The sequence below is a fragment of the Lacerta agilis genome, chromosome 3 (assembly GCF_009819535.1).
Source record: "Lacerta agilis isolate rLacAgi1 chromosome 3, rLacAgi1.pri, whole genome shotgun sequence".
NCBI classification, from domain to species: Eukaryota; Metazoa; Chordata; class Lepidosauria; order Squamata; family Lacertidae; genus Lacerta; species Lacerta agilis.
In genome coordinates this window covers 114820541-114844764 of record NC_046314.1, presented here as the reverse complement: position 1 = coordinate 114844764, position 24224 = coordinate 114820541, and the positions used below count along the sequence as shown (strand labels likewise).

General features: G+C 46.0%; 1 protein-coding gene across 1 annotated transcript in view; it reads right to left on the bottom strand.

Moving 5' to 3' along the window:
* ZNF395 (zinc finger protein 395) overlaps positions 1 to 24224 on the bottom strand; it is a 49514-nt gene that overhangs the window by 5708 nt on the left and 19582 nt on the right. The window contains exons 2-5 of the mRNA XM_033145195.1: positions 20761 to 20992; positions 11837 to 12141; positions 9224 to 9339; positions 1163 to 1389 (exon numbers count right to left, since the gene is read on the bottom strand). Of these exons, the coding sequence (XP_033001086.1) occupies positions 1163 to 1389; positions 9224 to 9339; positions 11837 to 12141; positions 20761 to 20982 (870 nt within the window). The 5' untranslated portion in view covers positions 20983 to 20992. The remainder of the gene's footprint in view (positions 1 to 1162; positions 1390 to 9223; positions 9340 to 11836; positions 12142 to 20760; positions 20993 to 24224) is intronic.

Below are 24224 nucleotides of genomic sequence, written 5' to 3'. Positions count from 1 at the left end.
CGCCTCCCCCTTCCACGTCTTTCCTGTCTGCGAACTCGGGGCGCGGGAAGCTGTCCCTGTTCCCCCCTTCCCCCTTGGTGCTCAGGCTCTGCGATCCCTTCACAGCCCCTGCGCCGACTTCCTGCCTCCAACTCCCCCTCCCCACTGGAGGAATGGTCGCTTCCTCCTGAGGAGGGGGATGACGAACTGGTGAACAAAGGGGGTGGTTCCCTGTACTGCAAACGGTCCTGGGATGCTACCAGCCGTGGGGAGGGGGGTTTCTTGACAGTGGGAAATGATTGTTGTTAAAAAACAAAAGCCTGAAGTTATGATATTGATATGTACAGGACTTGGTGGTTTGTCTGAGCCAAAGACTTGGTTCTGATATGCGAGACTGGATGGCAGGCCAAGACCAGCCAACCCCTATGGACAGAAGAAGCCTCGGGTAAAGAAGATAAAGAAGAAGACTGGCAAAATAAATTACTGAACTATCCAGGACAAATTATTACAAAAAAGGCCAACCGTTCAGTGCATATTTTTTAAGCTTTGTGTATATAGATTCTTACATTAGTCTAACTTTTAAAAGTCACTTGTGGTAAGATGAAGAAGGTTTTAAAATTGGGTTGTTAAGTATATAAGGTTTTATGGACATGCATGAACAAGTATATTATAATAGAGCCAAGAGGAGGAGTGGAGGGAAGTCGACCAAAAAAAATTATGGTTTAATCTGGTTATGATTTTTCTTCTGGTGTGTTTTTTATCTGTTTTGTCATTTTTGGAAAATCAAAAAAATGTTGTAAAAAAGAAGACGGAGGAGGAAGAGGAGGAGGAAGAGGCACCCCAGGACTAAGTCTATAGTCAGGCTTTCTTATATGAGCCTTGCTCATTAATAGGTATTTTTTGCTTATCTGAAAAAATTCAGTAAAAAAAAAAAAATTCTTACAAAAGGGACATCCTGTTTTTCTCATCATTACCGGTAATTACCAGCCAACTGCTGAGTAAGAAAAGTTTGTTGAACAGGCCAATGACCCATCTAGACCACCCAAGTCCGTGGCAATTACTGCCTCCTGCTGGAGGGAGTTCCACAGTTTAACGGTGAGTTAATGAAAGTTGCAAAAAAAACCAGCCAGGGAAGAATCTGCGTTCTCCAGCCGCTGCCCCTCCCCACTTATGCGCCCCCTACCTTTCTCTTCCGGGGAGCAGGCTCATCAAAGATGAAGGGGTCCAAGTCCGTCTCGAAGCCATCGTCCGGCCGGGGGGAACTGAAGGCTTCGCTCGAGTACTTGGGGCTGGCCTCGGAATGGGGCGGAGACGGGGTGGACATACAGCTCCAGTGCCCACTGGTGCTGCTGCTGCCACCGTCTGACATGTCTCCGCTTTCCTTCCACACATCGCCCGCCGCTTGGGATGCTGGGGGACAGAGGAGAGAGGATGAGAGGGGGGGTTGGACTAGATGACCCTCGGGGGGCCCTTCCAACTCCACGGCCCTTTGAGAAACGATGCGAATTGCTTTTGCACTTGTCTCACAGTTACTTTTTTATTATTAAAAAATTATGAAATTTTTTCAATTTAAAGCACAAATCATTACATGGTTAAATTTTTCATACTCCCCCCTCTTGTCGGGGTTTGGGTGCTGGAGCTCCTCGTGCACAAACTTGGACTGCTCATGCACGAGGTACCAGTAGCGGGGAAAGCGGCCAGCGTTCCGCGTGCTTTTGAGCACGGGCGCCGGCCAAGTCTCACAATCCGAAGGAAGCTGAGTAAGCCGGGTGATGACTCCGAAGGTGCATGAGTTCTTAATTGCCTTCTAACTAAAATATTGCCTCGAGAAATAGAGGACACCCTGAATCTGAGTAGATAGATCAACTCAAGGAAATTAAAAAATTTACCTTTAACCTTTTACTCCCCTTTTTACCCCAAAGAAAGACAGACACCGGTTATATCTTTAGTGGCTTTGGCAGAACCCGCGTAGGCTCGTCCCCTAAGCTAAGTTCTCCTAAGCTCAAAGTCCCTGCGCGCCCAATCTTCCGCGAAGCTAACTAAATAAACTAAAACCGAAATATCTTCCGCAAGCCTAGCCCTAGACTAAACCTAAAAGGAACCTAACTAAAGCTAAACCGAATGATCTTCCGCGATCTAACTCTAACTAAAGGAAAAACCCATCCAACCCATCCAGCCCGCTCCCAATACCCTTAAACTAAACTTGACTTCAACTAAAACCCAACTAAAACAAAAAAACGTGCCCAAGCGGGGAGCCTCAGCCTTTTATTAGGGAACAGATGTGACATCACGATCGATGCCTCAACCAATAAAACCACTGTTGCTGCCCTCCAAAAAGGCGGGAAGCAGGTTTAACGCTCATTAATAACTTTGAACATGACCGGGACTACAAAATAAAGGCGGATTAATCTCATTGGTGAACCAAACTATTCATTCTTACTTTCACTTTTGCTTTTGTGCGTAGTAATACCAAAAGTAGTTCCCGAAAACCTCATTAAACAATTAAATAAATGTGGATCCTATGGCGGATCCGTGCAAGATATTCCGACACCCTCTCCCACCGAGGAGAGCACAATATCCAAACCCCCCTCTCACAGGAGCACATATAATATCATTTCACATTTAACCCATCATTTTTCATAAATCATTGCTTAATCCTGACCCTTTTCCTGGGCCAGGTATTTCAACTCCTTCCAATTTCATCTTTAAATTGACTTCCTGAACCCCCCCCCCCGTTGACCTCAAAATAAAAACGTATTTCCCAGTTTTCCAATCATCTTCTAATCTAATTTACCCACTTTTCTTTCCTCCTTATCATTTTTAAAAATATTAATGCATCAAACTTAATTGCTTATATTTTCTTCTCTACCTTGGCCTCAATATACTTCTGAACTTTTCTAATTTCTTAACCAATTTTAATTAATCTAGCAATATATATTTTTTTAAAAACTACCTCCTTCTTTCTACCCCCTTCCCTCCCTCCGGCCTCAAAAGTTTTGGCCAATAATTTTTTAACATTTTCCTTGGCTCACAGTTACGTCCAGTTCCAGCCCGTCAACGCCAACGTCGTTTCCGAATTGCTCTTTTCCCCCCAGATACTACCCTGTTTCTCCTAAAATAAGACATAGCCATAAAATAAGCCATAGCAGGATTTCTATGCATTTGCAAAATATAAGCCGTTCCCCAAAAATAAGCCATACCCCGAAAATAAGCCATAGTGACGTGGTACCTCCCATTAAAACAGCCTGAGGAGGCGTGGCTATGCAGCGTACCGATGCGACACGGTTAAAATAAGACATCCCCTGAAAATAAGCCATACTGTGTTTTGTTGAGCAAAAAAAAAATATAAGACGGTGTCTTATTTTAGGAGAAACACGGTAGGCCAGGCTTCCTCAACCTCTGCCCTCCAGATGTTTTTGGCCTACAACTCCCACTATCCCTAGCTAGCAGGAACAGTGGTCAGGGGTGCTGGGAATTGTAGTCTCAAAACATCTGGAGGGCTGAGGTTGAGGAAGCCTGTATTAGGCTGTGGCTCAGCAGCAGGGAATCTGCCCTCCATACAAAGGGTCCCAGGTTCAAGTCTCACCCTCTCCAGATAGCCTTTCAAACCATCCATGCATCTATCAACCTCTGTTTTGTTTTGTTTTGTTTTGGATTTATACTTTTCAAATTTATACATTTCATTAGTTTTACAATCAATTTAACATTTCAAAATTTGACTTCCTTCCCCCCTCTTTCTGCGGTTCCTTGAATTTATTTTTTTTAATTTCTGCACATCCAAATTCATTTAACTTGCTCGTTTAATTATCTACTGCAAATATATACGCTTATAAAACTGTGGGTTATTACAATGATCCTGCTAATGTTTTTATCTGTTTACAATTGATCTGTAAATTTGTTTTGCTTTTTAATTATCCGTTACCGAAAAGCATATGCATACCTAGCGAAAAAGGGGGAAAGCAGTTTTACAATTTTGTGATTCCACTGGAATACTGCGGGTTGTTTCTGGGGTAAGGATACACCAGAGCTCTTGCTGAGACGGCCTTCTGCAGGCTGGTGTCTTCCAGATGTTTCAGACAGCAATTTAACAAACGTTAAGATGAGTTACCCCTTCATGGATCACAACACAAGAGACGACTCTACACATGGACATCACCAGATGGGCAACATCGAAATCAGATTGATTATATTCTCTGCAGCCAAAGATGGAGAAGCTCTATACACTCAGCAAAAACAAGACCTGGAGCTGACTGTGGCTCTGATCATCAGCTTCTTATAGCAAAATTCCAGCTTAAACTGAAGAAAGTAGGAAAAACCACTGGGCCAGTAAGATACAATCTAAATCAAATTCCTTATGAATACACAGTTGAAGTGAAAAACAGGTTTAAGGACTTAGATTTGGTGGATAGAGTGCCTGAAGAACTGTGGATGGAGGCTCGTAACATTATACAGGAGGCAGCAACGAAAACCATCCCAATGAAAAAGAAATGCAAGAAAGCAAAGTGGCTGTCCAATGAGGCCTTAAAAATAGCGGGGGAGAGAAGGCAAGCAAAATGCGAGGGAGATAGTGAAAGATACAGGAAATTGAATGCAGATTTCCAAAGAATAGCAAGGAGAGACAAGAGGGCCTTTCTAAACGAACAATGCAAAGAAATAGAGGAAAATAACAGAATGGGAAAAACCAGAGATCTGTTCAAGAAAATTGGAGATATGAAAGGAACATTTCGTACAAAGATTACCACAATTAAGGACAAAAGTGGAAAGGACCTAACAGAAGCAGAAGACATCAAGAAGAGGTGGCAAGAATACACAGAGGAACTATACCAGAAAGATATAGAGGTCTCATACACCCCAGGTAGTGTGGTTGCTGACCTTGAGCCAGACATCCTGGAGAGTGAAGTCAAATGGGCCTTAGAAAGCCTTGCTAACAACAAGGCCAGTGGAAGTGATGATATTCCAGCTGAACTATTTAAAATCCTAAAAGATGATGCTGTTAAGGTGCTACACTCAATATGCCAACAAGTTTGGAAAACTCAGCAGTGGCCAGAGGATTGGAGAAGATCAGTTTACATCCCAATCCCAAAGAAGGGCAGTGCCAAAGAATGCTCTAACTACCGCACAATTGCAATCATTTCACACGCTAGCAAGGTTATGCTTAAAATTCTACAAGGCAGGCTTAAGCAGTACGTGGACCGAGAACTCCCAGAAGTGCAAGCTGGATTTCGAAGGGGCAGAGGAACCAGAGACCAAATTGCAAACATGCGCTGGATTATGGAGAAAGCTAGAGAGTTCCAGAAAAACATCTACTTCTGCTTCATTGACTACGCAAAAGCATTTGACTGTGTCGACCACAGCAAACTATGGCAAGTTCTTAAAGAAATGGGAGTGCCTGATCACCTCATCCATCTCCTGAGAAATCTGTATGTGGGACAAGAAGCTACAGTTAGAACTGGATGTGGAATAACTGATTGGTTCAAAATTGGGAAAGGAGTACGACAAGGCTGTATATTGTCCCCCTGCTTATTTAACTTATATGCAGAATTCATCATGCGAAAGGCTGGGCTGGATGAATCCCAAACCGGAATTAAGATTGCCGGAAAAAATATCAACAACCTCAGATATGCTGATGATACAACCTTGATGGCAGAAAGTGAGGAGGAATTGAAGAACCTTTTAATGAGGGTGAAAGAGGAAAGCGCAAAATATGGTCTGAAGCTCAACATCAAAAAAACTAAGATCATGGCCACTGGTCCCATCACCTCCTGGCAAATAGAAGGGGAAGAAATGGAGGCAGTGAGAGATTTCACTTTCTTGGGTTCCATGATCACTGCAGATGGTGACAGCAGTCACGAAATTAGAAGACGCCTGCTTCTTGGGAGAAAAGCAATGACAAACCTAGACAGCATCTTAAAAAGCAAAGACATCACCTTGCCGACAAAGGTCCGTATAGTTAAAGCTATGGTTTTTCCAGTAGTAATGTACGGAAGTGAGAGCTGGACCATCAAGAAGGCTGATCGCCGAAGAATTGATGCTTTTGAATTATGGTGCTGGAGGAGACTCTTGAGAGTCCCATGGACTGCAAGAAGATCAAACCTATCCATTCTCAAGGAAATCGGCCCTGAGTGCTCACTAGAAGGACAGATCCTGAAGTTGAGGCTCCAGTACTTTGGCCACCTCATGAGAAGAGAAGACTCCTTAGAAAAGACCCTGATGTTGGGAAAGATTGAGGGCACAAGGAGAAGGGGACGACAGAGGATGAGATGGTTGGACAGTATTCTCGAAGCTACTAACATGAGTTTGGCCAAACTGCGGGAGGCAGTGAAGGATAGGCGTGCCTGGCGTGCTCTGGTCCATGGGGTCACGAAGAGTCGGACACGACTGAACGACTGAACAACAACAACAAGATGAGTCTGCTGGATCAGGCCAATGGCAAATCTGGTCCAGCATCCCCCTCTCACAGTGACCAACCAGATGCCCATTATGGGAAACCCGGAAGCAGGATTCGAACACAGGAGCGCTGTCCCTTCTTGCAGTTCCCAGCAACTGGTACAAATTAATTTGTTTCCATGGGCCTGCGCTGGGTACGACATTGCTGGATAAAGCCCAACAAACTCAAAATGGATAACCTTTGAGCAGGCGTATGCAGGTTTGCGGAATTAAAGAAACTTTTAATGAGGGTGAAAGAGGAGAGCGCAAAATATGGTCTGAAGCTCAACATCAAAAAAACTAAGATCATGGCCACTGGTCCCATCACCTCCTGGCAAATAGAAGGGGAAGAAATGGAGGCAGTGAGGGATTTCACTTTCTTGGGTTCCATGATCACTGCAGATGGTGACAGCAGTCACGAAATTAGAAGACGCCTGCTTCTTGGGAGAAAAGCAATGACAAACCTAGACAGCATCTTAAAAAGCAAACACATCACCTTGCCAACAAAGGTCTGTATAGTTAAAGCTATGGTTTTCCCAGTAGTAATGTACGGAAGTGAGAGCTGGACCATCAAGAAGGCTGATCGCCGAAGAATTGATGCTTTTGAATTATGGTGCTGGAGGAGACTCTTGAGAGTCCCATGGACTGCAAGAAGATCAAACCTATCCATTCTCAAAGAAATCGGCCCTGAGTGCTCACTAGAAGGACAGATCCTGAAGTTGAGGCTCCAGTACTTTGGCCACCTCATGAGAAGAGAAGACTCCCTGGAAAAGACCCTGATGATGGGAAAGATGGAGGGCACAAGGAGAAGGGGACGACAGAGGGTGAGATGGTTGGACAGTGTTCTTGAAGCGACTTGCATGAGTTTGGCCAAACTGCGGGAGGCAGAGAAGGATAGGCGTGCCTGGCGTGCTCTGGTCCATGGGGTCACGAAGAGTCGGACACAACTGAACGACTGAACAACAACAACAACACAGGATTGCACCTGCAAAATTTGCATCTGGAGAGGAGGACAAGAAAATAAATCCCGCACACTCTTGAGTTTCCACAACGGTGCTGCCAACTCAAGTCGATCGATGGCCTTTCCCACACTGGCAGAGTCCTATTTTTAACTTGATTCCTGGGCAACACCTCTAAATAGAGACACCGGCTCCTCTGGGTGCCCCAGGACCCACCGCTCCCATAATAGGCCCAAGCATCCGACTGGAAATGGCGGCCGGGAGTCGGGTTACGTGCTCCATGCCTCCCCTCCCCTCTCTCTAGGAATGCAGACACCGTCCCAAATGCGGCCAGCTGCCCTTCCAAGCAGCTGTCCGGCGGCAGGGCAGGGCAGGGCGGAGGGCACAGAGAGGGAAGCAGACGGTCACAAACAGCAACCCTCCAGGGACTTGGCTGGCGGGCTCCTCGGAGATCGCTTGGCCAGCAAAGTTCAGCCACCATCTCCTTGCTGGTTTGGGAAGGCGGCTGAACCAGACGGTCGCAAGGTGGGGGGGCGCAGAGGTCCTGTCAGACCTCGGAGGGAGACGGGGCAGCTGCTGGAGGGGAGGAATTGAGTGCTCTCTCACTCAGGGGCCTGCTTGCAGACCAGATGGGCCACTGTCCTGATCCAGGACGGTGTGGCGCAGTGGTTAGAGTGTCAGGCTGGGACCTGGGTTCAAATCCGATCGCTCGGCCACTGAGCACGCCGGGTGACCTTCGGCCAATCGCTGCCTTTCAGCCCAACCTCCCTCGCAGGGTTGTTGGGGGGGGGTTCGATGAGGAGGGGGAGAAAGCCACGAAGGACACCTTGAATTCTTTGGATTTTATTTTTTATTTTTGCAGGGTTAGGATCATGTAACCTGCTGTGAGTTGAGGGGGGGTGGTCTCTTCCCATCCTCTAGACCCCCTGGGAAACCCAACAAACCTGCCACACCTGGAACTGGGTGTGGAGAGGGAAGCTGAATGGGACGCAGCTGTGGGCAGCCTGATTAAGGACCACCCACCTTGAGCCGCCCATTAAAAGCAAGTCTAGAGTGAGAGACTAAGGCGAGGAAACACTGTTTTCAGGAACTCTTCTCGCGGTGAGAATTTTGGGGGTGAGCTGAGAGTTTGTTTGGACCCTGGTGAGAACCTGGAGGCGGAGAGGGAGGGCGTGTTAAAAAGAAAATATTATATATATATATATATATTAGCAACTATGCATTAATGCAACGTTTTTTATGCGCAACAGTGTATTTTTGCAGTATTTCCTTTAAGTCAGGCATCCCCAAGCTCGGCCCTCCAGAAGTTTTGGGACTACAATTCCCATCATCCCTTACCATTGGTCCTGTTAGCTATGGATGATGGGAGTTGTAGTCCCAAAACATCTGGAGGGCCGAGTTTGGGGGTGCCTGATTTAAGTCGCCTATTGTCGCTTAAGTTTTCTTAATATGTTTTAATCTATTAAGCTGCACAGAAATTGAATGATCAGTAGTCCATCAATCAATCAATCACCTGATCTACGTTTAGGTCACATGCTGTTTTCTGGAACAAAACCTTCGCCAGAATCATCGCGCAGAGTGTCTGAGTGCTCCGTGACCGCGGAGGAAACAGGACATCTGAACTGGCTGGCAGAGACCTCCCAGGATTTCACCCTGTGTTTGAAGGGCTGTCACGCATACGGAACAAATCTGCTTTCTATTGCTCTGTTGCAGGGGAGCAGGGAGGCCAGAATGACAATGAAAGTGGAAAGCCTTTGCCAGCCATACCTGGAGACACCTGGGATCGAACCTGGGACCTTGTGCCCCTTGCCACTGAGCCACGGGGTCCTTCCTATTCGATCTCGGCGCATCAAGCTCACCTGGGATGCCAGCATCACCATTCGGGGGGCTCTGGACCACAGGGCTGCAGGATAAGCTGGTCAAGACCATGGCTGCCATCATCTCGTCCATCTCCACAGCAGCAGCATCCGATTTCCTGCAAAGAGAGGAGGAGGAGGAGTTTGGATTTGATATCCCGCTTTATCACTACCAGAAGGAGTCTCAAAGCGGCTAACATTCTCCTTTCCCTTCGTCCCCCACAACAAACACTCTGTGGGGTGAGTGGGGCTGAGAGACTTCAGAGAAGTGTGACTAGCCCAAGGTCACCCAGCAGCTGCATGTAGAGGAGGGGAGACGCGAACCCGGTTCCCCAGATTACGAGTCTACCGCTCTTAACCACCACACTGGCTCTCAACAGGCCGAAAAACAGGGTGGAGGGGTGTTGAATATGAAGCCAACTTCCATGCATACAAAAAGAGGTGGCACACCAGCATGCCCTACGAGAGATGGGGGCCAGGTTTGAACCTGGGATGGGGCTGGATTCGAGTCCTGCTATCACGCTTTGAACAGATTGCATTTGTTTCAATGAGCTGCGATTCCTGCATTGCGGGGGTGCCTTCGTGGGTGGGAGAGATCACTGTGTCTCACTGGTCAGCTGCTGCCTGCCTTGAGCCGGGCAGTCCCTGGTCAATAAAGTACTGACCCGCCACTGTCCCCAGCTTGCTTCAATGGGTACTTATATAGCTCAACAAGCGGGTTGAACTTCTGCACCGGAGGGGAGGGGATATCTTCCAACAGTTTGACAACCTCCACACCCAAAAAAAAAGCACACTCCTCCATTGTCTCCCGAGACAGATAGATGCTAAGCATTGAACCAATCAACAAGGGGGTTGGACTAGATGACCCTTGGGTCCCTTCTAACTAGAATCGTCGAACTGGAAGTTATCCCCCCCCCCAATGAAATGCAAGAACCAGTGGAAGAATCCCTCTACGCCTTGATCCTATGAGGTATTTCTGGATGGTGTCATGGAACGACGGCAAGCCTCTACTCCAACAAGGCAGCAATGGAGGGTTTCAATCAGGACACTTAATTGGTTGGGTTTCAGCAGGAGTTTAAAAAAAGGCAGCTTTGAAACCGGCACCGGGGGGGGGGGGGGGTCAAGGAAAGTCCAGGTCTCTTTTCTCCAAATCTGCACGGAAAGCTGCTGAACTCGGCTCAGCGCTGAACTCGGCCCGCCCGCTTCTCCAGGAAGAGAGATCTGTAAGAGGCGCTTTTAACAGAATGAATTATTAAACAGCGAGTCCAAACAGCCCCCGAGAGCAGATCTGGAGAACATCACGTACCTGGAGTCAAGAAGAAAGCATTTCGCTTCCCCCCCCCCTTTTTTCAAAAAATAAAATAAAAAATTAAGCATTAGTTGTATCCAGGAGTTAAGAAACGTTTCCTTAGGATTTCCAGCTTGGACTGCCATGTAATGAATGTCTTGGTCTGTTTTAACGCAGAGGGGCTGCAGCTCAGAAGTAGGCAAGGGGGCGGGCGGGGGGGGGTTACTAAGAAAGGTGCCACATTCACCAGCATCTGCGATGAAAAGGAGTGTCTGGAAGCAGGATGGGCCCCTCCCCGAGACCCTGAAGACTGCTGCCCGATTTAGCAACATGGGAAGCTGCCTTGCACAGAGTCAAACCATTGGGCTTCATTGGTTCAACGGAGCCCCCACCCTGCCTCTGGGCTCACACAAGCTGGAGGGGGGGGTGTTCTTTAAGCTGCTCTGCTGAGGAGCACGTGGCAGTTTCACCCCCCAATATACCGCTGGGTGAAGCCGCCATCGCGCTCTGCCCATTATACCGGTCCTGGACGATGTATTGTTTGCTAGGTAAAGGTAAAGGGACCCCTGACCATTAGGTCCAGTCGTGTCCGACTCTGGGGTTGCGGCGCTCATCTCGCTTTACTGGCCGAGGGAGCCGGCGTACAGCTTCCGGGTCATGTGGCCAGCATGACTAAGCCGCTTCTGGTGAACCAGAGCAGCGCACGGAAATGCTGTTTGCCTTCCCACCGGAGTGGTACCTATTTATCTACTTGCACTTTGACGTGCTTTTGAACTGCTAGGTGGGCAGGAGCTGGGACCGAGCAATGGGAGCTCACCCCGTCGCGGGGATTCGAACCGCCGACCTTCTGATCGACAAGCCCTAGGCTCTGTGGTTTAATCCACATCCCTATGTATTGTTTGCTATTGCTATGCAAATTCTGGGGGAGACCAGAACAGGTTGCAATTACAAGAAAAGGGAGACTGAACATTACAAAGAATTTTTTTTTGACAGAATGAGCAGGCTTGATGATGGATGCTGTAACAGATGGCGTGGACTTAGGACACTATTTAGGAACCTCCCAACTTGCACCCCAGTTTAACAAGGCACAGCGGTGCCTCCCCAACTCCTTCAAAAGGCAAGAACTTCAGCGAGGAATTGAGCAACCACGTACAGCTGTTTCAACAACGGCGGTCCATGTTTTCACTCACTGCAAGCTGCTCTGGAAGCTGGGAAAAAAACATCTGGGGGGGCACCATTTTGGTGACAGCTGTGCTAAAAGAATACTCGATCCACGTCGTAAGGAAATAAGTATTTACGCAGCCACGAGCAAAACAACCAGGACTCACCTTTTTGGCACGTCGATGCTCCTGGAGACCGACCTGGGTCCAGGCGCTGCTGCGGCAGCCACCTCCGTGGCCGGCCCGTGGTCCATGGCCACCGGGACGGCGTCGTAGCCCGTCGTGGCGGGAGCCCCGAGGTCCATCTCCAGGGCTGGGAGAGGCAAGGCCTGGATGTTAGCCAGCCTGACTTCCTCAGCTTTCCGGCAGACGTAGAAGCCCTGTTCCAGGAGCAGCACCTTCACTTCGTTGCTGAGGAGGTCGTGGTGCTCCACCAAGCCGGGGGCTTCTTGCCCTTTGTAGAAGACGTAGACCTATGAAGGGGGGAGGAGGAAAGGCGCTCTCTCGTCACGGCTGCCGTTTCAGTCTGCGGCTCAAACTCCCAAGCCCAGTGTGCCATGCCCTGGGTTTTCATGTTACGAACTACCTTGAGAACTAAGGAGGAAGGGCAGCGGTCAAATCTGAGAAATCAAATACACTAAACCCCTGAAAATAGGCCCCATTGTGTCATTGAATCATAGCTTTGCAAGGGACCACGAGGAGCACATCGCCAACGCTCTGCAATGCGGGAATCTTTAGCCCAACATGGAGCTCAAACCCAGAGATCAAGAGATCAACTGTGCTACCCTCTCAGTGTCCTTCTGAAGAAAACTGCACCTTCAGTCTAGCAGGAGTGAAGAGGGTTTTGACTAGGAAAGGCTGTGTTCGTTTTATTACTACCGCGATTTGCTGACTAATTGACTCCCAAAGCACCGTCTCAATGCAATTCGCACCTAAGATAATTGAAACCACAAATGCATTTGAAAGAAGACCAAAATCCTAACAAGCAGACTCTTGTGGTAAAGTCCCTTTTGTCGAAGTTCCTGCATCTCAGGGTGTTGGACTAGATGTCCCTTGGGGGGTCCCTTCCAACTCTACAATTCTACGATTCTATGACCCATTTATCCAGCTGGGACAAGCTCATCTGGGAGACCTGATACCCGCGGCCTAGACGGGTTTCCCCTCTGCACAGTGACCTAATTGGACACAGAGCCACTGCCTTAATTCCCAAAGTCTATTTTTACGTATGTAATTGCATCTGTGCGGAGATGGGCACACTTGTGTTAGATATTCCTGGGAGCTATTTATAGAGAACTCCGGTTACCCTATGGAAAGACTGAGGGTGCTGTAATGTACAAGCCGGTATGGAATGGGCAGCAGAAAATGAGAGATAAAACAGCACGCTGTTGGGAGGATAGACCAGACTCAATGGCTCAGAGTAGCATCTGCATGTAAAATCCTAAGAGCCTGCTGGATCAGGCCAAGAGCCCGTCTAGTCCAGCATGCTGTTCTCAAAGGGTTCAACCACAAGGAAAAACGTAAACAGGGTAAAGGACCCCAGACAGTTATGTCTTATCAAAGGCAACTCTGGGGTTGCGGTGCTCATCTCGCTTTCAGGCCGAGGGAGCCAGCGTTTGTCCACAGACAGCTTTGTCCACAGACAGCAGGACTTAACTGCTTTTGGCACAACAGAACACCGTGATGGATGCCAGAGCGCACAGAAACATCCTTTACCTTCCCGCCGCAGCGGTACCTATTTATCTACTTGCACTGGCGTGCTTTTGAACCGCTAGGTTGGCAGGAGCTGGGACAGAGCAACGGGAGCTCACTCCCGTCGCGGGGATTCGAACCACCGACCTTCTAATCGGCAAGCCCAAGAGGCTCAGTGGTTTAGACCACAGCACCACCCACTCCCAAGGGTCAACCACAATGGCGTCTCCACTCCCATCATCCAGCCTGGAAACTGAGGTCCAGCTCCGAATGCCTTGTCGGTTCCCTCACTGCAAGAAGTGAAGTTACAGGGAACCAGGCAAACGGCCTTCTTGGTAGCGGCGCCCCCCGCCTGTGGAATCCCCTCCCATCAGATGTCAAAGAGAAAAACAATTACAGGATTTTCTGTAGACATCTGAAGGCAGCCCTGTATCGGAAAGCTTTTAATGTCTGATGTTTCAATGTGTTTTTTATATTCCGTTGGAAGCTGCCCTGAGTGGATGGGGCAACGCAGTCAGATGGACAGGGAACAAATAATATATTATTATTAGTAGTAGTAGTCGTCATAGCATCATCATCATCATCATCATTTAGCAGCGCCTGAACACAAGACCAGCACTCTCCTCTCTTGTGTTGTCCAGCAACTGTTGTTGTTGTTGTTGTTGTTATCATCATGGCGGTTCACAGAAAAGATCACAACATATATAATCAGCATAAAACAACAACACAATAACACACACACACACCCAGAAAAGAGCCACATTTTAAAAGGGTACAGGATTCAGAAACATTGCCCAAAACGCTTTCAGACCATAATCCGGTACAGCTAAATTTAAAAATGATTTCCAAGGATTCTTTTAGATGGAGAATGGATGACGCATTGATGAGAGACACCAAGCTAGTAGAAAGAGCGGCGAAAAAGATGAAAGAATATTTTCAAATCAATTGGAGCTCAGAAGTGGAGAAAAGGATTGCCTGGGATGCAAGTAAAGCGGTAATGAGAGGATTCCTCATAAGTGAAAAAGCAAAAAAGAAGAAACAACAAAATGCAGAAATGGAGAGACTGTTGAAATTAATCAAAGATAAGGAAAAAGAATTAAGAGGACATCCCAGATGTGTCAAAATTCAAAAATAAATTAAATACTTGCAATCCCAATATGCGAATATTATGAATCAGGATATCGAATGGAAAGTGAAAATGATGAAACAAAGAACATTTGAATCTGCTAATAAATGTGGAAAACTACTAGCTTGGCAACTAAAGAAAAGACAAAAGGTAAATGTCATCAGCAATTTGGTAGTAAATGGAAAAAATGTAGAGAAACCAGAGGAAATCAGATGGTGTTTTCAGAGATTTTACAAGCAACTGTACAAGGAGGAGAAGATAGATGAAGCAGAGATAGACCGATTTCTGGAAAAGAATGGATTGCAAAAAGTCCCAGAAGAAAAACTAACAACCCTCAACCACCCAATATCGACACAAGAGATAGAAGATGCAATAAACAATATGCAATTGGGGAAGGCCCCAGGACCGGATGGACTAACAGCAAATATTATAAGACATTGAAAGATTGGCTATCGCAGCCGTTAAGAGAAATTTGCAACAAAATACTAGAAGGAGATAGGGCACCAGAGACGTGGAAAGAAGCCTTTATCACACTGATTCCAAAACCAGATACAGATAAGACTCTAATGAAAAATTATCATCCAATATCCCTTTTGAATGTGGATTACAAAATCTTCGCAAATGTTTTGGCTACAAGGTTGAAAAGAGTGTTGAAAGACTATGTACATAGAGACCAAGCAGGTTTCTTGCCAGGAAGACAAATAAGTAATAATACGAGAATTATTGTGGACATTTTAGAAAAACTGGAGAGAGACATAAACACAGATGCGGCACTACTGTTTGTTGATGCAGAGAAAGCATTTGATAAAGTATCTTGGACATTTATGAAAAAGAATTTGGAAAAGATGGGAGTTGGAGAAAAATTCTTAAATGGCATCAAGGCCATTTATACAGAACAAAGAGCAAAAGTAATTGTAAACAGTGTGATATCTGAGGAGATCGAAGTTGAGAAAGGAACAAGACAAGGGTGCCCTATCTCCCATTTACTTTTTATTACGGTCCTGGAAGTCCTCCTAAATATGATTCGAAAAGACAAACAGACAAAAGGAATTAGAGTGGGAGAGAAAGAATACAAATTACGCGCCTTCGCAGACGATTTGATGTTATCCCTGCAGGAACCGGAAAGCAGTGTCCCCAGAGCCTTGGAATTAATTGAACAATTTGGACTTGTAGCTGGCTTCAAATTAAATAAGCAGAAAACCAAAGTTTTAGGTAAAAATTTGAGTGCAGAACAGATTCAAAGAATACAAGAAGCCACAGGCCTCAATTTTGTTAAAACTGTAAAATATCTAGGTATCAATCTCACAACTAAGAATTTGAACCTGTACAAGGACAACTATGAAAAACTGTGGATGGAGATAAAAAAAGATATGGAAATTTGGACAAGACTTAAACTGTCGTTAATGGGAAGAATAGCAGTGGTTAAAATGAATGTCCTACCAAGGATGCTGTTTTTATTCCAAGCCATACCAATTTTGGATAAACTAGACTGCTTTAAGAAATGGCAAAAGGACCTATCGAAATTTATATGGCAGGGCAAAAAGCCTAGAATCAAGTTTAAGATCTTAACAGACTCTAAAGAGAGAGGAGGCTTTGCCCTGCCGGATTTAAGACTTTACTTTGAAGCAGCGGCCTTTTGCTGGTTAAAGGATTGGTTTAAATTAGAGAATGTTGATGTGTTGGACTTGGAAGGACACGATAATATGTTCGGTTGGCATGCATACCTTTGGTATGACAAGGTTAAAATTCACAGAACTTTTAAGACTCATATAGTTAGAAAATCCCTGTATCAGGTTTGGACCAGATATAAAGATCTGTTGGAGAGAAAGACTCCTAGATGGATTTCTCCAGTGGAGGCCAAGGCCTATAAGAGACCGAACATGTCTGCAAATTGGTTAAGATATATGGACATATTGCAGCAGGAAGGGGACTCATTTAAGTTAAAAAGCTACGACCAAGTGAAAAGTCAGGTCCCCGATTGGCTGCAATATCATCAGGTGTATGAAACATTTAAAATGGACAAAAAAGTTGGTTTTCAAGTAGAAAAATCAAAACTGGAAACAGAACTGATAGAATCGAACTTTAAGAACCTTTCCAAAATGTATAATCTTTTGCTAGAGTGGCATACGAAAGATGAACTGGATAAATCGTCAATGATAGATTGGGCGAAAGATGTAGGGCATAATATTATGATGGATGACTGGGAGAGATTGTGGCAGAAAGGTATCAAATTTACTGCTTGTCATAGTTTAAGAGAAAACATAATGAAAATGGTGTATAGATGGTATTTGACACCAGTTAAGATAGCTAAGATGAATACCAAAATGTCAGATGTATGTTGGAAATGTAAACATGCGAAAGGTACCTTTTTTCATATGTGGAGGTTGTGCCCAGCGGTAAATGCTTTCTGGGATAAGATTTATAATGAGCTTAAGAAGGTAATGAAAGTTACCTTTTGTAAGAAGCCAGAGGCATTTCTTCTGAGCATAACCAATGAAGAGATACCCAGTCAGGATAGAGTGTTTTTTATGTATGCCACAACAGCGGCTAGAATCTTACTGGCAAGAACATGGAAAGGTGGAAGAATGGCAGATGAAGATGATGGAATACATGGAACTCGCAGAACTGACCGCCAGAATCCGGGACCAGAGGGAGGAGAAGGTGTCACAAGAGTGGAAAAAATTTAAAGACTATTTAGTTAAATCAGTCAAATTGAATATTTGAGCAGAATTAAACAGAATATCGGCTTTAGTAGACTTATGTTAGATAAAACCGTTAAGAGGAAATTTTTTATGCGAATGATGTATTTGTTAAAATATGTTAAGATATGATGCTAAGATAAGATTTATAGTTGATTAGGTATTTGATTAAGTAAAGTTAAGCATATCAAAATTTGGGCAAATGTCAATTGAACAAGATATAAAGCTACCTAGAAGATATATATGATTTTGAAGACAGTGGAGGGAATGGGGGAAGCCCCCAAATAGAGAAGATAGAAACAAGGAAAGTATGAAGATTAGTGTTAGCTTAAGGTTTGTATAAGTTTCTTTTTCTTTTTATTGTTATTGTTTGATTGTGTTTATGTAGTGTGTTTTTATGGTGTTAATGTTGGTGTTTATGTTATGTTTTTCTTCTGTTTTAATTGAAAATAATAAAAATCTTATTAAAAAAAAAACAGAAACATTGCTTCCCGTGGAGGCAGAGAACAACCAGATATCAGTAGCCCTCTCCTCCTCCATGAATTTGTCTTAAACCCTCTCTTAAAGCCATCTACAGGTGAAACTCGAAAAATCAGAATATCGTGGAAAAGTCCATTTATGTAAGCAATTATTTTCATTAGCTACTGGAGTTTAATATACGAGACAGACTCATGACATGCAAAGCGAGATATGTCAAGCCTTTATTTGTTATAATTGTGATGATTTTGGCTCACAGCTGATGAAAACCCCAAAGTTGAAATTGTTAAGTTGGGGTTCTCACCAGCTGTACGCCATAATCATCACATTTATAACAAATAAAGGCTTGACATATCTCGCTTTGCATGTCATGAGTCTATCTCATATATTAGTTTCGCCTTTTAAGTTGAATTACTGAAAGAAATGAACCGTTCCACAATATTCTAATTTTTCGAGTTTCACCTGTAGGCCAGTGTTCCTCAACCTTGGGTCCCCAGATGTTTTTTGGCCTACAACTCCCATCATCCATGACCACTGCTCCTGCTAGCTATGGATGATGGGAGTTGTAGGCCAAAAACATCTGGGGACCCAGGGTTGAGGAACACCGATCTAGGCAACCACCCCTTCCTCCTGCTGGAGGGAGTTCCCCAGTTTAACTACGTGCTGCATGAAGAAGGATTTTCTTTTCTCTGTCCTGAGCCTCCCCACATTCAGCTCCGTTGGCTCCGCAGGGCTTCTAGGGCCGTGAGAGAGGGAGGAGAACCTTTCTGCGTCCAGGTTGCAGAAGACACTCTGAGCTCCCCAGAGAATGGCACAAACATAATAAAAATCGATGTGAGGCAGGCCACAGGCTGGAAACACGAGACACCCACTTCCGTCCGGAAGCTCCACAGATGAGTGCGGGTTTCTGCCAGAGCCGCAAGTCTGTCCAAACTCAACAGGAACCCTGCCCAGTATGTTTTCCGGCTAGCTGGCTTGGCTTGCAAGCTGGGACTTTGGGGTATATCCAAGAAGCCTTTGGACCTCGCAATCTCACCCACCCATCCTCAAATGTCGAAACCTGTGCCAGCACCCACCTAAGGCCAACATAAAAGGGACATGACAGAGAGGTCGTTTTCACAGGCCATCCTGGCAGGAGACACTTAGATTATTGTATTTTAATATTCTGTTGGAAGCCGCCCAGAGTGCCTGGCGAAATCCAGCCAGATGGGTGGGGTATAAATAATAATAATAATAATAATAATAATATATTATTATTATTATTATTATTATTATTAATATTATTATTAGTACTTCTTATTTTGCAACAGTGTTAGAAGCTCATATACTGTACAGTCAAACCTTGGTTCCCAAACAGCTCCGTTTCAGCTCCCAAATACCAAAAAGTAACTGCTCTGGTTTCCAAATGCTTTTCGGAAGCAGAACGTGCTATGCGGCTTCCATTTTGAGTTTCCCTATATTGTATTGAGACTTCCACTTTCGGTTTTCGGTTGTCGGATGTTTTGGAAGTCGAACGGTCTTCCGGAATGCATTTGACTTTATAAACTAGTCACTAAACAGCATTTCCCCCCCCCCCACCAATGAAATCTATCGCTGTTGTTAATTGAACTTATTTATTTATTTCATAGAATCCTAGAATCCCAGAGTTGGAAGAGACCACAAGGGCCAAGCAAGAAACACCACCAAAGCATTCCTGACAGATGGCTGTCAAGCCTCCGCTTCAAGACCTCCAAAGAAGGAGACTCCACCACACTCCTTGGCAGCAAATTCCACTGCCGAACAGCTCTCACTGTCAGGAAGTTCTTCCTAATGTTTAGGTGGAATCTTCTTTCTTGTAGTTTGAAAACTACAAGATTTAAACCATTTTTAATTGGTTTTTAAACAAATACAAACACAGTAACCGCTAAAACACTAATCCAGCAGTACAGCTAACGGTCTCCATTGTCTCCATTAACGTAACCTCTCCACCGAGAATATTGTGCAGTTGGTATAGGGATCTTGATTCTTTCTGGTCAGAAACAAAGTTCAAGAAAGGTTTCTTGGAAGGTGTCTCTATTCGTTATGCCTTTAATTGCCCCGTGTCTGGTGAGATGCTCAGATATTGCTGTACCCCCACTGCTTCCCCCTTTACGTTGGAAGAGCTGCAGAAAACTTGGTTCGTTTATGCCTAATTAGTGGAAATGGCCTTATGTTTTAAAAATTCATTTATACAGTGCTTTTTTTTGAGGGGACGCAGGGGAACGCATACCCCTATACATTTTGTGAATCTAAGTTTGGCCTCGTTGAGGGGCAGTATTTCAACCTAGACAGCATCTTAAAATGCAGAGACATCACCTTGCCGACAAAGGTCCGTATAGTTAAAGCTATGGTTTTCCCAGTAGTGATGTATGGAAGTGAGAGATGGACCATAAAGAAGGCTGATCGCCGAAGAATTGATGCTTTTGAATTATGGTGCTGGAGGAGACTCTTGAGTGTCCCATGGACTGCAAGAAGACCAAACCTATCCATTCTGATAGGTTTGGACTGGATGGCTCTTGTGGTCTCTTCCAACTCTATGATTCTATGAAATCAGCCCTGAGTGCTCACTGGAAGGACAGATCCTGAAGTTGAGGCTCCAGTACTTTGGCCACCTCATGAGAAGAGAAGACTCCCAGGAAAAGACCCTGATGTTGGGAAAGATGGAGGGCACAAGGAGAAGGGGACAACAGAGGATGAGATGGTTGGACAGTGTTCTCGAAGCTACCAACATGAGTCCGACCAAACTGCGGGAGGCAGTGGAAAACAGGAGTGCCTGGCATGCTCTGGTCCATGGGGTCACAAAGAGTCGGACACGACTAAACAACAACAACAACAAATGAAAATGAGAGTAACCCCCAACCTTTTTTTAAGGAAAAAAGCACTGCATTTATACACCGCTTTACATTTTAAAGGAAAAAAATATCAAAGCAGTATACAACACCTTAAAACATCAAATCGCTCACTCTGGAATATAGCTGTAATAGAGGGGAAACCATGCATAATTTGAGATATTGCCAAGGACTAGAACCTCCAGACCCCTTTTACATGCTACCACACCCAGCAGAGCAAATCGGTTTGGTTACCTTTTGGCCTGGGTGCAAGAGTGGCCAGTTCTGGCTCTGACCGCCAGAGTCTCCGACAGTCTCCTTGAAGCGGCTGTCCTCACACGAAGCCAGCCGAGGAGACTCTTTGACGTGCTCCAGCGGGGCCATCATCAGCACCCCGTCCGCCAGCAAGGGGGGAGCGGAAATTCGGGCGCCCAGCAGGGACCGCTTCCCCAACCTCCTGGAGAGAACACTCGCCATCTCGGACCCACTGCAGAGAGAAAAAGGGGGCAACGAAGGTTAGGTCTCGGGAGATAGGAGATTGCATTTTCATATTTGTTTTCTCCATAAAATTTATCCAAACAAACAAACCTCAAAGAGGCTTACAAAGAGAATAATGCTGTAAAACAACACTCCAAAACATTAAAAAAAAAAATATTATCAGCAGCGGACTGAAAACAGATTAAAACGCACATCCACATTCTTCACGCAAGCTTCTCTGAACAACAATGCTCTCGGTGGGCAGCGATAAGACTCTAGTGAAGGCACTTGCCTGGTGTCAAGTGGCAGGGAGTTCCAGAGTACCGATTCTGCCACCCGAAAATGGATTCAAGTTACAAAAAGGGAGATTTCGTCTAGACAGGGGAACAGTTTCCCTTGGAAGGTGGTTGACTCTCCTTGCTTGGAGGTTTTTAAGCAGAGATTTGATGGCCATCTGTCCTGGATGCTTTAGCTAAGATTCCTGCATTGCAGGGGGTTGGACTGGATGACCCCCAGGGGTCCCTTCCGGCTCCACAGTTCTAAGATTGCACGAAACGTGGAACCTGTAACTGTGCCAATAACAGAATTGTAGTGTTGGAAGGGACCCCTGAGAGGGTCATCTAGTCCAACCCCCTGCAATGCACAAAGCAGCTGAATGGGTTTTGATGGAGTAAGGCAATAATAATAATAATAATAATAATAATAAATAAATAAATAAATAAATAAATAAATATTTTTTATTTATACCCCTCCCTCCCCAGCCAAGACTGGGCCCAGGGCGGCTATCACCAGGTATAAAAACAATTGATTAAAATACAACTTAAAAACAATATTAAAATACAACATTGAAGTGCAGACGCATTTCAGTAGAAACTCAAATCAGTTTGGGGAAGAAAGCGTCAAATCTTCGCCAAGGCCAACTATCCAGACCGGTCCTGCGTGGGCCAGAAAAAAGCCAGGGAAGTCCCCACAAATAGGAGTTCCATCACAGGAGGAAAAAGGAAAGAGGGGGAGGGGATCAAGTTGATTCCAAGCCAAAGGCCAGGCGTAACAACTCTGTTTTATAGGCCCTGCGGAAAGAAATCAGATCCCGCGGGGCCCTGGTCTCATGACACAAAGCGTCCCACCAGGCGGGAGCCAGTGTTGAAAAGGCCCTGGCTCTGGTTAATCTGACTTCCTTAGGGCCAGGGACCTCTAGGGTGTTGCTATTTATGGACCTTAAGGTCCTCCGCGGGACATACCAGGAGAGGCGGTCCCGTAGGTACAAGCGTCCTAGGCCGCAAAGGGCTTTAAAGGTCAAAACCAGCACCTTAAACCTGACCCTGTACTCCACCGGTAGCCAGTGCAGCTGGAAAAGCACTGGGTGAATATGCTCCCAAGGCAGGGACCCCGTGAGGAGCCTCGCTGCAGCATTCTGCACCCGCTGGAGTTTCTGGGACAGCTTCAAGGGCAGCCCCGCGTACAGCGAATGACAGTAGTCAAGCCAGGAGGTGACCGTTGCATGGATCGCTGTGGCCAGGTCGGGGCGGGAAAGTTAAGGGACCAACAACTGTTCCTGTTTTTATTACGTACGTTGCGTTTTCCATCTTGCATTTTTACGTTGTGAAGCACCCTGAGATCTAGGGATGAAGGGTGGGCATGAAAATTCAATAAGTATTAGTAATAACAACTTCCCAACAGACAGATCTACAGGTCCGATCGGGCCACCTCGCATGCTGCCATCTTTTGTAAGGACTCCAAAAATACCACATACGGTGGCTGTGGCGCAATAGGTCCGTGCATCTGGCTACTAACCAGAAGGTTGGTGGTTCGAGCCCACCCAGGCATGGCTGTGGGCAGGATCCTCGCTCTGAAGGGGTGGGACTACATGACCCTCAGGGTTCCTCCCAGCTCTACAATTCTGTTTCTATGAAACGTTTCGTTGCCTCTGGAGTTCAATTCATAGAATCCTAGAATCCTAGAGTTGGAAGAGACCACAAGGGCCATCCAGTCCAACCCCCTGCCAAGCAGGAAACACCATCAAAGCATTCCTGACAGATGGCTGTCAAGCCTCCGCTTCAAGACCTCCAAAGAAGGAGACTCCACCACACTCCTTGGCAGCAAATCCCACTGTCCAACAGCTCTCACTGTCAGGAAGTTCTTCCTAATGTTTAGGTGGAATCTTCTTTCTTGTAGTTTGAATCCATTGCTCCGTGTCTGCTTCTCTGGAGCAGCAGAAAACAACCTTTCACCCTCCTCTATATGACATCCTTTTATATATTTGAACATGGCTATCATATCACCCCTTAACCTTCTCTTCTCCAGGCTAAACATACCCAGCTCCCTAAGCCGTTCCTCATAATGCATCGTTTCCAGGCCTTGGACCATTTTGGTTGCCCTCCTCTGTTCCAGCTTGTCAGTATCCTCCTTGAACTGTGGTGCCCAGAACTGGACACAGTATTCCAGGTGAGGTCTGACCAGAGCGGAATACAGTGGTACTATTACTTCCCTTGATCTAGATGCTATACTCCTCTTGATGCAGCCCAGAATTGCATTGGCTTTTTTAGCTGCTGCATCACACTGTTGACTCATGTCAAGTTTATGGTCTACCAAGACTCCTAGATCCTTTTCGCATGTACTGCTCTCAAGCCAGGTGTCACCCACCCTGTATTTGTGCCTTTCATTTTTATTTTTTTTGCCCAAGTGTCGTCGAAGCACTGCAGGGGGTTGGACTAGATGCCCTCCTGGGGTCCCTTCCAACTCGACAATTCCACAGTTCTGTTCTATGAAAAGCTCTGCACCAAGCAGTCAGCTGCGTGCTGGCTGCCGTGCACGATTCCTAAAAATACAGAGCGTGGAGGCTGAGCCAGCCCAAAGAGAGGCACCAGGGAGGCCTGCCCCCCCCCCAGCCCCAAATGCAGGGGCCTTTCAAACAACAATCGCCTTCCCAGTAGAAGCTGCTTTCGATGCGGTTTGACAGAGGCTGGGGTGTCTCGGGAGCGGTGGCAGAGAGGCAGGAGAGAAAGAGAGCTTCCTTGTTCGGCAACTGTTTGCGCAGCCAAGTATAGCAGAGATATTCATTTATTTTGCATCTGACCAGGGATGTTTTTAAAAACAAAACAAACCAGGAAGATGGCAGACAAGCAAGGCCGGTGCCCACGCGTCCGTCTCCCCCCACCCCCAAGGGACAGCGCTGGCAGGAAGCGGCAGCCGAGAAGCAGAGGGGTGGCTTTTTCAACAACCGGATGAGCCTCGGCTATGTA